A 13,663-nucleotide genomic window follows, 5' to 3' on the forward strand; every position below is an offset into this window, starting at 1 on the left:
TTATTTTTATTGTTTTGAGACAGAGTCTGGCTCTGTCACCCAGGCTGGAGTGCAGTGGTGCAATCTCAGCTCACCGCAAGCTCCGCCTCCCGGGTTCAGGCCATGCTCCTGCCTTAGCCTCTCGAGTAGCTGGGACTACAGGTGCCCGCCACCTCGCCTGGCTAACTTTTTGTATTTTTAGTAGAGACGGGGTTTCACCGTGTTCGCCAGGATGGTCTCAATCTCCTGACCTCGTGTTCCGCCCGCCTCGGCCTCCCAAAGTGCTGGGATTACAGGCGTGAGCCACCGCGCCCGGCCGCTCAAATTCTATTTTATGCTTATAGAAGGGGTCTCACTCTATTGCCCAGGCTGGAGTGCAGTGGCACAATCATGGCTTACCGTGGTCTTGACCTCCTATGCTCAAGTGATCCTTCTACCTCAGCCTCCTGAGTAGCTGGGACAACAGGTGTGTGCCACTGCACACAGCTAGTTTTTTTTCCTTTAATTTCTTTGTAGAGACAGGGTCTCTCTATGTTGCCCAGGCTGGTTTTGAATTCCTGGACCCAAGCAATCTTCCCATCCTGGCCTTCCAAAGTGCTGGGATTACAGGTGTGAGCCACCTCCCAAAGTGCTGTGAACATCCCACTTTACTGTTTTTAAAACTAACATTTTTTAGTAACCCACCATAACCTTCTTAGATTGTTACTATCTTCATTTTATAACTGAGAAAATAAAGGTCCTGGGAGGCTGATGAGCTTCCTCAGAGACATGTGGCTGCTAAATTGTGGAGCCAGTGTTCAAGTCCAGGTTCATATGGTCCAAGGTCCTTCTACTCTACCATGACCTACCATCCTACCATGACCACTCTGCCTGGGTAACACAGTGAGACTGTCTCAAAAAGAAAAAGAATATAATTTACAGCTGGGCTTCATCTTTAGAGTAAAATGCTCAGAGGAAAAACCACCTAGGAAAGCTGAGTTCTAGAGATGACACCCTAGAGTAGAATAATTCATTATGGTATCTCCAATCTAGAGAACTATGTCGAATTACATACTGGATTTAAAGGAGGTCTGGATCTGATGAAGTCGAGGATGATTTCATGAGCACTCTTTTTTAACCGAGGAGGAATATCACCATTCACCTAAAAGGAGACAAAAAGTAGAAGATTCATGTGACTGTATAAGACTCTCATGAATTTCTGGGTATAGCTGTTATCTCAAGTATGCCACAAAATTAGTGTGTGTAATTATCAAGGATACATTTCAAATCAATAGAGTGGGGAGTAAATGGCTGAGTGATTCAGAGGAAAAACTGTGAAACTGAAGAAAATCCAAGTTTACTTTAATTCTATCACTTTGGGAAATTTCAACAAAAAGTTTCTAAAATTATGAATGTAAAAGGAATAAATAATACTTGAACTTATTAAGTATTTTATGATTAATAAAACTTTTTACCTCTTATTTTCCTCCTTGTAAAAAAATGTAGGTAGGCCGGGCACAGTGGCTCACGCCTGTAATCCCAACACTTTGGGAGGCCGAGGCAGGTGGATCGCCTGAGGTCAGGAGTTTGAGCCCAGCCTGGCCAACATGGTGAAACCCTGTCTCTACTAAAAATACAAAAATTAGCTGGGCATAGTAGCAGGCACCTGTAATCCCAGCTACTTGGGAAGCTGAGGCAGGAGAATAGCTTGAACCCAGGAGGAAGAGGTTGCTGTGAGCCAAGATTACACTATTGTGCTCCAGCCTAGGCAACAGAGCGAGACTCCGTCTCAAAAAACAAAAACAAAACAAAAAAACCAAACAATAACAACAAAAACACCCCACAAAAACCTGGGTAATACAAAAAAACCAGGGATAAGATTCACACTTTGTAAATAAAACTCAAGCGCAGAGCAGAGGATATCTCCCTGCATCCACAAAATTTTTAAGTAGAAGAGCTATTGTGGAGGACCAGTCTGACTCTGATTGTACTCGAATGTCCTCTCTTTTTAAAGCAATGTGTTAAAAACAATTTTTTTTAGAATTTTTTTTTAAACCCAGGAAACCCACAATAAGTAACAACTTAAATTCTCATTCTGACCACTTAGAAGGCACAGTCATGACCAGTTTGTCCTATTTGTTTCCTGGTCTTGTTTGAACAAAATAGAACCTCAATGGTCACTCCCATGCCCAGTCCCTTCCCCAGACGTGACCACCATATTGAGTTCAGAGTGTGTGACAAGCCTGCTGGGGTCTACTCAACATCCACTCTCCTCTTCCTCCCTGTGCTGGTCCTCCCTCTCCCCCAACCCTGAATGAGGGCAAGACGGCCCAGAGCAAGCTTCAGGAATAACTGCTGCTGCTTGAGCCAAGCCAGGCATATGACTGCTAGTTTAAGGAGGGTGACCGAGAAGTAGAACCAGTGGCCTAACATGGCACCACCCACTACTTGTGGATTTCATATTATGTAGATTTTTAAAAAGCCCTTATTTTATAAAACAATTTAATCAGGCTTTTATATTACTCACTAGTCTATTCCTGAATAACATGTATCTTTCTGGCTAATTTTCACATGCTTTCTTTGTATCCTAAGAGCAGGAACAAGAATGGATTAACCGAGGCCAAGGCTATATGTTCCTTTCCCAAAACAAGCATATTAACTGCAGTCTCCTCGGTAGTCAGAAGCTGTATCTTGGGTCCCAGTTACAGATGTGGGACAGTGCTCCTGAGGGAGGCAGCAGGCCATTATGGACCTAAGTCAGTACGGGTGGAGGAAGCTCCCTTATCCAAATGCTTGGGACTACAGTGTTTCAGATTTTTGAATATTTACATTATACTTATCAAAAAATCTGAAAGGTTCCAATGAGAATGTCTTTTGGGTATCATACTGGCCCCCAGAAAGTCTGCTGGGGCACTTCAGATGTTCAGGTTTGTGATGCTAAACCTGTATAAGGAGAAGTGGTTGTGTGAAAACCATTCTGCTGCTGGGTCAGTGAAATTATTTTCCTATATAAGAAAACAAGCTCTCTGAAGTGAAATCAGAAATGATTCCTGGATGAACACAAATAGTAGATGCTTAAGTAAATAAGACCAGTTACAGAAACTTGGTATTATTTTTGAGCAACAATGCCTGAAACAAACAAAAAGCTTTTTTGTATTTTACTCAGTAGAGACAGGGTTTCACCAAGTCAGCCAGGCTGGTCCTGACCTCAGGTGATCTGCTCATCTCAGCCTCCCAAAGTGTTGCAATTTCAGGCGTGAGTCAGGGCGCCTGGCCCAACAAAAAAATTTTAATACATAAAATGATCTCCTTCGAAAAATTCAAAATGTCTACCCTGTACTCAATCTTGTTTCTGAAATAATTTTCTTTTTTCTGCAACATGGTCTTGTTCTATCACCCAGGTTGGAGTGCAGTGGCGTGATCACAGCTGTCTTGACCTCCCGGGTTCAAGTGATCCCTCCACCTCAGCCTCCTGAGTAGCTGGGACTACAGGTGTGAACCACCATCCCCAGCTAGTTTTTAATTATTTGTAGAGATGGGGGTCTATGTTGCCTAAGCTGGCCTTGAATGTTTAGGCTCAAGCGATCCCAGCACTTGGCCTCCCAGTGTTGGGATTATTGGTGTGAGCGACTGCACCCTGGCTATTTATTTATTTATTTACATGGAGATGGGGTCTCACTAAGTTGCCCAGGCTACTCTCAAACTCCTGGGCTCAAGCAATCTTCCTGCCTTGGCCTCCCACAAAGTGTTGGATTGCAGGCATGAACCATTGTGTCTGGCCTTTTATTTTTATCTTAAATGAAAGAGAACCATTAATGATGACATAAGACCACAGCTAATAATTTACAAAACCAACTTACAGTTTAGTGATTGATATTAGTCCCCTAATGAAATTTCAAGAAGTGTGAGGTTAGGGCCAAACAATCTTCATTGTATGTTGATACCTAGTTGTCCCAATATCAATTGGTGAAAAGACCTATTCTTTCTCTATTTAACGATCTCAGCACCCTTGTCGTAAATGGATTGAACATAGGTGTATGAGTTTTTGTACAATGAATTCCGTTTTTATATCCTACACTGTTTTGACTACTACAGCTTTGCTGTAAGTTGTAAAATGGGGATGTGCAAGCCCACCAACTTTTTCTTTTTCAAGATTGTTTTATTTGGAATTCCTTGAGACTCTGTAAGAATTTTAGAATCAATTTTTCCATTTCTGCCAAAAAAAAAATTGTCATTGGAATTCTGACAGAGAACAATGTTTGACCCTTACCTCACACCATATATATAAATTAAAAAAACTGATCAAAGACCTAAATATAAGAGCTAAAACGATTTATAAGTGTCTCAGGTGACAACATAAGGGAAAATCTTCATGAACTGGATTTGGTAATGAATTCTTAGATATGACACCAAAATCACAAGCAACAGAAGGAAAAATAGATAAATGGTATTTCAGCAAAATTAAAACCTTTTGTGCATCAAAGGACACTATCAAGAGAGTGAAAAGACAGTCTACAGAATGGGTGTTTTTCTATACTTGCAAATTATGTATCTGTCAGGGGTCCACTATCCAGAATATATAAATAACTCTTACAACTTAACAGCAAAAATACAAACAATCCAACTAAAACATGAGTACAACACAGCCTTAAATAAAGAATGAAATCATGTCCCTTGCAGCAACATGGATGGAGCTGAAGGCCATTATCCTAAGTGAGCTAACTTAGAAACAGAAAACCAAATACTGCATGTTCTCACTTATAAGTGGAAGCTAATAATGGGTACATATGGACGCAAGGATGGAAATAGTAGACACTGGAGAACTCCAAAAGTGGGGAGGTTGGGAGGGGGGTCAGGGTTGAAAAGTCACCTATCATGTACAATGTTCACTACTTAGGTGATGGGTACGCTAGAAACCCAATCTCCACCAGCATGTAATATACCTATGTAACAAACAGGCACATGTACACCCAAATTTAAATTAAAATTTTAAGAAATGAATTCAAAATCTGAACAGACATTTCTCCAAAGATATACAAGTGGTCCACAAGCACATGAAAACATGTATGACATTGTAAGTCATCAGGGAAATGCAAATCAAAACCACAATGAGTTTGGGAGGCCGAGACGGGCGGATCACGAGGTCAGGAGATCGAGACCATTCTGGCTAACACAGTGAAACCCCGACTCTACTAAAAATACAAAAACTAGCCGGGCGAGGTGGCAGGCGCCTGTAGTCCCAGCTACTCGGGAGGCTGAGGCAGGAGAACGGAGTAAACCCGGAAGGCGGAGCTTGCAGTGAACTGAGATCCGGCCACTGCACTCCAGTCCGGGCGACAGAGCGAGACTCCGCCTCAAAAAAAAAAAAAAAAAAAAAAAAACCACAATGAGATATCGTATCACACTGTTAGGGGAGTCATACTTAAAAACAAAGTGAACAATAGCAAGTGCTGGCAAGGATGGGAGAAAGTGGGCCCCTCATACATTGCTAGTGGGAATATTAATTGGTGCAATTGCTGTGGAACACAGTTTGGTAGTTTCTCAATAAGCCAAACATAGAATTACTATATGATCCAGCCACTCCATTCCCAGGTACATACTCCAAATAACTGAAAACAGGTATTCAAACAAAAATGTGTACACTACTATACACTGCAGCACCATTCATGCTAGTGAAAATGAAAGAATCCGATTCGAAAGAACCCAAATGTACATTTGGGTCATGAATAAACAAAATATGATATATCTGTAGAGCCATAAGAAGGAGTAAAGTACCTTGCTGGGCACGGTGGCTCACGCCTGTAATCCCAGCACTTTGGGAGGCCAAGAAGGGCAGATCACCTGAGGTCGGGAGTTCAAGACCAGCCTGACCAACATGGAGAAACCCCATCTCTACTAAAAATACAAAATTAGCTGGGTGTGGTGGTGCATGCCTGTAATCCCAGCTACTTGGGAGGTGGAGGCAGGGGAATGGCTTGAACCGGGGAGGTGGAGGTTGCAGTGAGCTGAGATCACGCCATTGCACTCCAGCCTGGGCAGCAAGAGTGAAACTCCGTCTCAAAAAAAAAAAAAAAAAAAAAAAAAAAGGAGCAAAGTACCTCAGCACGCTGTAATATGAATGACCCTTGAAACATTACGCTAAGTCAAAGCCAGATACCAAAGGTCATCTATGAGGCGGCAATATGCAGGAAACATCTAGAACAGGTAAGTTCACAGAGACAGAAAGAGTATTTGTGGTTACCAGGGTATAAGGGGAGAGAAGAATGGGAGTGATGCTTCATGGGTACAGGGTTTCCCTTTGGGGTGATGAAATTATGTGAATTTTATCTCAATTTAAAAAATACATAATAAAAAGGAAAACTGGAAGAAAAAAGTCAGACTTTTTTTGTTTGTCACTCTGTCGTCAGGCTGGAGTATAGTGGCGCGATCTCAGCTAACTGCAACCGCTGCCTCCTGGGTTCAGGCAATTCTCTTGCCTCAGCCTCCTGAGTAGCTGGGACTACAGGCACGCGCCACCATACCCAGCACTTTTTGTATTTTTAATAGAGACGGGGTTTCACCATGTTGGCCAGGATGGTCTCAATCTCTTGATGGTGTGTTCCACCCGCCTTGGCCTCCCAAAGTGTTGGGATTACAGGCGTGAGCCCTTGTGCCTGGCCCAGACTTATTTTAAAAGCCTTTTAGGCCAGGTGTGGTGGCTCATGCCTATAATCCTAGCACTTTGGAAGGCTGAGGCGAGAGGACTGCTCGAGCCCAGGAGTTCAAGACCAGTCTGGGCAACATAGCAAGACCCTGCCTCTACAAAATTAAAAGAAACTGCCATGCGTGGTGGTGCACACTTGTAGTCCCAGCTACTCAGGAAGCTGAGATGGGTGGATTGCTTGAGCTGGGGAGGTTAAGGCTGTGGTGAGCCGTGATCATGCCACTGCACTCCAGCCCAGGCAATAGAATGAGGCCCTATCCAATCAATCAATAAATGTCTTTTATTTACCACAGGAGAAATATAATTATTTATGCTAGCAAATATTTTCCATTTTGGATGCACAGTTCTTTGTCATTCTGTCTATCACACACCATTACTTCCCTAAGCCTCATCTAGGGTGCTTGTAACATACAGATTCCCAGACTAGCTGAGAACTGTTAAATCAGCAACTTCGAAAGGAATCTATAATTCTTAGTATCAAACAGGTTGACTACTATTCAGCACAAATATTTCCTCTGATAAAAAGGAAGACTCTTGCAGTGTAAAACTGCTAAAAACTAAGAAAAACAAAAAGCAAGACAGATTTAGCAATATCAAAGATGGCACGTAAAATACATTAATGATAAACAGAAATGTTAATGATCTACTAGGACTTATTTTAACAATGATATGAATTTTTGAACAATTCCTTTGGATAAGGAGGAAAATCAACTGAGATTAACATGAGGTGCTCCCCCTATCAGAGAGGACAAAGTTCAAATAAGTACACACTTTTGAGAAAGATAACATTACCCAGTATTGGCAGTAGGAATGGTCTTGCAAAACTAGTAAAAATGTAAATTGGTACAACCCTTCTGGAGAGAAATTTTGCAAAATATGAAGTACTAAAATTTAAAACATACATTATAAAAAAGCAATAAAATGTGCATTATATTTGATCTATTCATCTCACCAATAAAAATTTAAGCCACAGGGATAACTGAGTAAGATGTTTGCATTTGGATGTTCATCATAATACGGATTAAAACAATGAAAACTGGAAACCACCAAATATCTATTAATAGGGGGCTGGGTACGCAAGCCACGGCACACACATACCAGGAAATACCCCGTGTTGGTGGGTGCGGTGGCTCACGCCTGTAATCCCAGCACTTTGGGAGGCTGAGGTGGGTGGATCACCTGAGATCAGGAGTTCAAGACCAGCGTGGCCAACCTGGTGAAACCTCGTCTCTGCTAAAAATACAAAAAGTAGCTGGGCGTGGTGGCAGGCACCCGTAATCCCAGCTTCTCAGGAGGCTGAGGCAGCAGAATGACTTGAACCCAGGAGGCGGAGGTTGCAGTGAGCAAAGATCACACCATTGCACTCCAGCCTGGGCGACAGAGCGAGACTCCGTCTCAAAAAAAAAAAGAAAAAGAAAAAAAAAGAAAATGCCCTGTGTGTTCCTCCAGATGCTATCTTTCATCTTCTTTTAAACACTGCTTAAAAGAAACTTGCCGGGCGCGGTGGCTCAAGCCTGTAATCCCAGCACTTTGGGAGGCCGACACAGGCGGATCACGAGGTCAGGAGATGGAGACCATTCTGGCTAATACGGTGAAACCCCGTCTCTACTAAAAAATACAAAAAACTAGCCAGGCGAGGTGTTGGGCGCCTGTAGTCCCAGCTACTCCCGAGGCTGAGGCAGGAGAATGGCGTGAACCCGGGAGGCGGAGCTTGCTTTGAGCTGAGATCCGGCCACTGCGCTCCGACTCCGTCTCAAAAAAAAAAAGAAAAAAAAAAAAAAAAGAAACTCATACTGTTTGCTCACTGTCACCATTGCTTCACTTACTACCATAAAACCTGGTTTCTCTTACTTTAATAAAAGGATCAAACAATTTCTACGTTGCTAAATCTGTTAACCATTTCACAGTGCTCATCCGACCTCTCTGAAACACCACCTGCTCTTTGCAGCTGCGCCTCCACCTCCCCTGTCTTTCCAGCCTTCTCTCTGGCTATGCCTTGTCGGTCTTCACTCTGCCAGATTCCTCTACTTCAGCCCAAGGCCGCATGGGTTCTGTCCTGAGTCATCTTTTCTTCTCACCTTTCCAGTTTCCTGCATTCTGTTCTGTCCTCTAATGATGGCAAGTTGTTTTTGTTGTTCTCATGTTTCCTGGTCTTTGTGTATGTTGGGGTTTTTTCCCCCTACTTAGTTGCTTCCCTACAGGTTATCAGTGGCTCCCAAAATACTGGAAGCTTTCAGAGAACAGAGACTGTAATACATCCTTCCAGAGTCAGAATAAGGTCTAGCACATAAAAAGTCCTTAACAAATATTTGTTAAATTAAAATAAAATTAACAAATACAAACAGCTAGCACAGATTTTTAAATGTTTAAAAGCATGAAATAAATGTAGATGTTAAAAATGAAAGAGTATTTTCTTTCAGTCAAATTGGTCAGCCACAAAGGACACCCATTTGTACAAGGATGTGAAGCAACGGGCAAAACTATTCTGTTATAAATAATCATCATCACAGTATTTCTGAGGGCAACTGGGGAATATGTACATAGCACAGAGCACTGGGGTCAGAGAGAATGAGGCTGACCCTCAGCTGTACCTTGTAACCAGCTGTCTGAACTTGGAAAGTTACTACTGAGCATCTTTAAATTTCAGTTTTCTCATCTGTAAATCAGATTTGATGAAAAGTAAATAAATATAATATTTAGTTGAAATGTTTAGCTTATTAAAATTAACGAGCAGCTCAAATAGCCACTTAACTATCAAACCAAATGACATGGCTGCGCATGGTGGCTCATGCCTATAATCCCAGCACTTTGGGAGGCCGAGGTGGGCAGATCACCTAAGGTCAGGAGTTTGAGACCAGCCTGGGCAACATGGTGAAGTCCCTTCTCTACTAAAAATACAAAAATTAGCCAGGCATGGTTGTACGTGCCTGTAATCCCAGCTACTTGGGAGGCTGAGGCACGAGAATCACTTGAACCTGGGAGGCGGAGGTTGCAGTGAGCCAAGGTCACGCCACCGCACTTCAGCCTGGGCAAAAAGAGTGAGACTGTCTCAAAAATAAAAAACAAAAAACCAAGTGATGTTTCATAAGAACCTTCTAACATAAAATAACTTTGATTAAATTTCCTAAAAAATGTGGATAGAATTCATTAATCCATCCCATAACTATTTATTGAGCACAGTATTCAGTATTTGGTTGCATGTCAGGCCCATGTTCTTGTCAAAGGGGATAAACAGTGAGAATAACTAAGTTCTTGTCTTTGTGAGGGAGACAGACAATAAATCTGGAAATATATGGCAATGTCTGCTAGTGAAACACGAGAGTAAAGAGATGGAGAAGACTTTTCCAATGAGGGAAAACTTGAGCACAGGCCTGAAAAGTAAAGAGGCAAATTATGTGGCTACGTGGGAGAGCAGAGTTCCTGACAGAAGGAATATCCAAGGCAAAGGCTGTGTTACAGGAGCACACTAGGCACTGCTGAGACACTGGCAGAGACCAGGGTGGCTAACAAGAAGAACCCTGCAGGGAAGCACAGCAGAAGATGAGGTCTGAGAGGTAACCTGGATCCAGCCGTGTGGGCTGTGCCAGCCACGGTAAGGACATGGAATTTCTTCCAAGTGTGATGAAAAGCCAGTGGAAGGTTCTGAGTAGAGCAATGACATGACCATATTTTTTACTTAAGAAGCCTACTTGGTTGTTTTTGGGAAAAACAGATTGAAAGGGGCAAGGGTGAAAGCAGGAAGGCCACTTAGAGGTTACTGTCACAGTCTGATGAATTAGAGATGATGGTGGCTTGGAATAGAAGATATTTTGGCCACGTGCCATGGCTCATGCCTATAATCCCAGCACTTTGGGAGGCGGAGGCAGGTGGATTACTTGAGCTCAGTCAGGAATTTGAGACCAGCTTGGGCAACATGGCGAAACTCTGTCTCTACAAAAAATACAAAAAACACTAGCTGGGTGTGGTGGCACACACCTGTGGTCCCAGCTACTCAGGAGGCTGAGGTGGGAGGATCACTGGAACCTGGGAAGTTGAGGCTACAATGAAGCTGAGATCGTGCCACTGCACTTTAGCCTGGGTGACAGAGCAAGACCCTGTCTCAAAAAAAAAAAAAAAATCTCTCAAGTGGAGATGGAGAGAAGTGGTCAGAATCAGGATATATTTTAAAGGGAGAGCTGTCAGAATTTGCTAATGAACTAGATGTTCCACATCTAGGAACTTAAGGATTTCATGGTGGACATTTAAAAAGACTTACATACAAGGATACCCAAGATATGTTGCTTATAAAGGGACACAAGGTGATTTGTTTAATAAACTCCAGAATAGCTATAAGCTAGAAAAGATACAGCCATTTAGAAATAATGTTGAATATATAATGACATGGAAAAAATAATCACGATATGTTAAGCAAAACAACCAGTAATAAAACAAAACATTCTATATGAACTCAGTATGCCCAAATAAAGTGCATAGAAACAAGGCTAAAGGTTATTGATCAACATGTTAACAAAATTTCTCTCTGGGTTATGGAATTATATGTTCGTAACTTTCCTTCTTTAAGCTTAATATGCTTTCCAAATTTTCTACAATGATCAAGTATTACTTGTATAAAAATAAATAAATTTTTAAAATTTAATATTAAAATTATTTTCAACAAATGCAATTATGGATGAATAACCATTTGAGTCCATTAATAGTTTTTTGTTTTTCTTTTCTGAGACAGGGTCTCACTCTGTCGCCCAGGCTGGAGTGCAGTGGCTCGATCTTGGGTCGCTGCAACCTCCACCTTCTGGGATCCAGCAATTCTCCTGCCTCAGCCTCCCAAGTAGCTGGAACTACAGGCGTGCACCACCACGCCCAACTAATTTTTGTATTTTTTGGTAGAGACGGGGATTCACCATGTTGGTCAGGCTGGTCTTGAACTCCTGACCTCAGGTGATCCACCCACCTCGACCTCCCAAAATGCTGGGATTACAGGAGTGAGGTACCACGCCCCGCCTGACAGTTTGGTTACTTACCATCACTTTTCGCAAGGTGTATCTTTTGCAGCGAATGTCATCCATTAGCATCTCATAAGGGGTGAGCTGATATTCAATGGGCAAAGGGTTGTACTGTCGCTCTTGGACCTTCTTGAGTTTTACCCCATTCCTCAAATCCCTCATCACCTGTACCCAGAATCGTGCCTGAAAGAACCAAGGATAGAGAGACATCAACGAATAAAAGTACTAGTTTCTTCTAAACAGTTAGTCATACAGAATAAATGAAGAGCCTGGATTACAAAACAACAAGTAAACCAACCAAAAACTATTTTAAAAATTAGATTTTGGGTACTAAAAGACGGGTGGAAAGAAAGTAGAGAATCCACAGGCTCTACCTGCTAAGGCACATGGCTTTAAACCTAAGCTCCACCACTGTGGTAGGCTTCACTAAGGGCTCAGGTTCTTCATGCTTTCCTGCGTCTATGCTGTTATGTGACTCTGCTCACTAAAGGAGATGATATTTCCCACACCCTGACTTTGGGTTTGGCTATATGATTTGCTTGGCCACTGGAACAGTGGTGGGTGTGATAAGACCAAGGGCTTCAAAAGCGTATGTACAATGGGCTTGTCCCTTGTGTTTCTATTGTGGCCATGAGAATGTCAAGCCTGGGTTAGTCTGTGGTCCCAGGATAGATGAGATACCTGTAAAGTGGAGCTACCATAGGGGATCTGGAGACCCATGAGCTAGTAAGTGCTTTTGCTTTATGCGGCTGTGATTTTGTAGTGGTTAGTTACACAGTATTACTGTGACCACAGCTGACTGACATACAGCCACTTGCCAGCTATTTGACATGGAGCAAGTTGCTGCACCTTTCTGAGCCGTAGTTTCCTTATCAATAAAAGAAGTGGTACTTTATTACTTGTTGAGAATATCAGAATCAGTGGATGGTGCTCTGTACATAGAAAATACTAAAAAAGGCTGGGTGCAATGGGTCACGCCTGTAATCCCAGCACTTTGGGAGGCCAAGGCAGGTGGATCACCTGAGGTCAGGAGTTCGAGATCGGCCTGACCAATATGGTGAAACTGTCTCTACTAAAAGTACAAAAAATAGCTGGGTGTGGTGGTGTGTGCCTATAATCGCAGCCACTCAGGAGGCTGAGGCAGGAGAACTGCCTGAACCCAGGAGGTAGAGGTTGCAGTGAGCCCAGATGGCACCACTGCACTTCAGCCTGGGCAACAGAGTGAGACTCTGTCTCAAATAAATAAGTAAATAAATAAAATAAAATAAAAAACATAAAATAATACAAAATCTATTTATATTTATCTTATTATACTTTAAGTCTTTTGTTCTCCTGCCTATAATGTGCCAAAGTCTCTACCTGAGTGAAGTCCATCACAATATTTAGCTAAAAACCTGTAACTCGTTAAAATTAACAAGTGACATGGCTGAGCGCAGTGGCTCATCCCAGCACTTTGGGAGGCTGAGGCGGGCGGATCATGAGGTCAGGAGATTAAGACCATCCTGGCTAACACGGTGAAACCCCATCTCTACTAAAAATACAAAAAATTAGCCAGGTGTGGTGGCATGTGCCAGCTACTCAGGAGGCTGAGGCAGAAGAATCGCTTGAACCTGGGAGGCGGAGGTTGTAATGAGCCGAGATAGCGCCACTGCACTCCAGCCTGACGACAGAGTGAGATTCCATCTCAAAAAAAAAAAAATTGACATAATAGTTACTTAAATCTATTTACTGTAAAATCAAGTGATATATTTCATAAGAATCTTCTATGTAAAATAACTGATTAAATTTCTCAAAACATCCTCAATAATGATTCATAATTAAAAAAAAAAAAGTTGGGTTTGGACAATGATAAACTACCAAAAAATATAAAAAGCGTACCCTTTCCCATCCTCTTATTCCAAAAAGGATTTGAGGTACTTATGGTGTACCATTAGATACCTCCTAAAATATTCATATTTAAAAAGATTCTTTGATTCTGCCATTAAAGATATTCTAAAATAAT

General features: G+C 42.2%; 1 protein-coding gene across 3 annotated transcripts in view; it reads right to left on the minus strand.

The window, feature by feature from the left end:
- Window positions 1-13,663, minus strand: part of SPIRE1 (spire type actin nucleation factor 1) — a 190,787-nt gene that overhangs the window by 47,811 nt on the left and 129,313 nt on the right. For all 3 annotated transcript variants that reach the window (XM_010375678.2, XM_010375650.2, XM_030925978.1), the window contains 2 exons: window positions 11,680-11,844; window positions 1,034-1,120 (listed from right to left, as the gene is read on the minus strand). In XM_010375678.2, coding sequence (XP_010373980.2) covers window positions 1,034-1,120; window positions 11,680-11,844 — 252 coding nt within the window. The remainder of the gene's footprint in view (window positions 1-1,033; window positions 1,121-11,679; window positions 11,845-13,663) is intronic.

Source organism: Rhinopithecus roxellana, chromosome 21 (genome assembly GCF_007565055.1).
Source record: "Rhinopithecus roxellana isolate Shanxi Qingling chromosome 21, ASM756505v1, whole genome shotgun sequence".
NCBI classification, from domain to species: Eukaryota; Metazoa; Chordata; class Mammalia; order Primates; family Cercopithecidae; genus Rhinopithecus; species Rhinopithecus roxellana.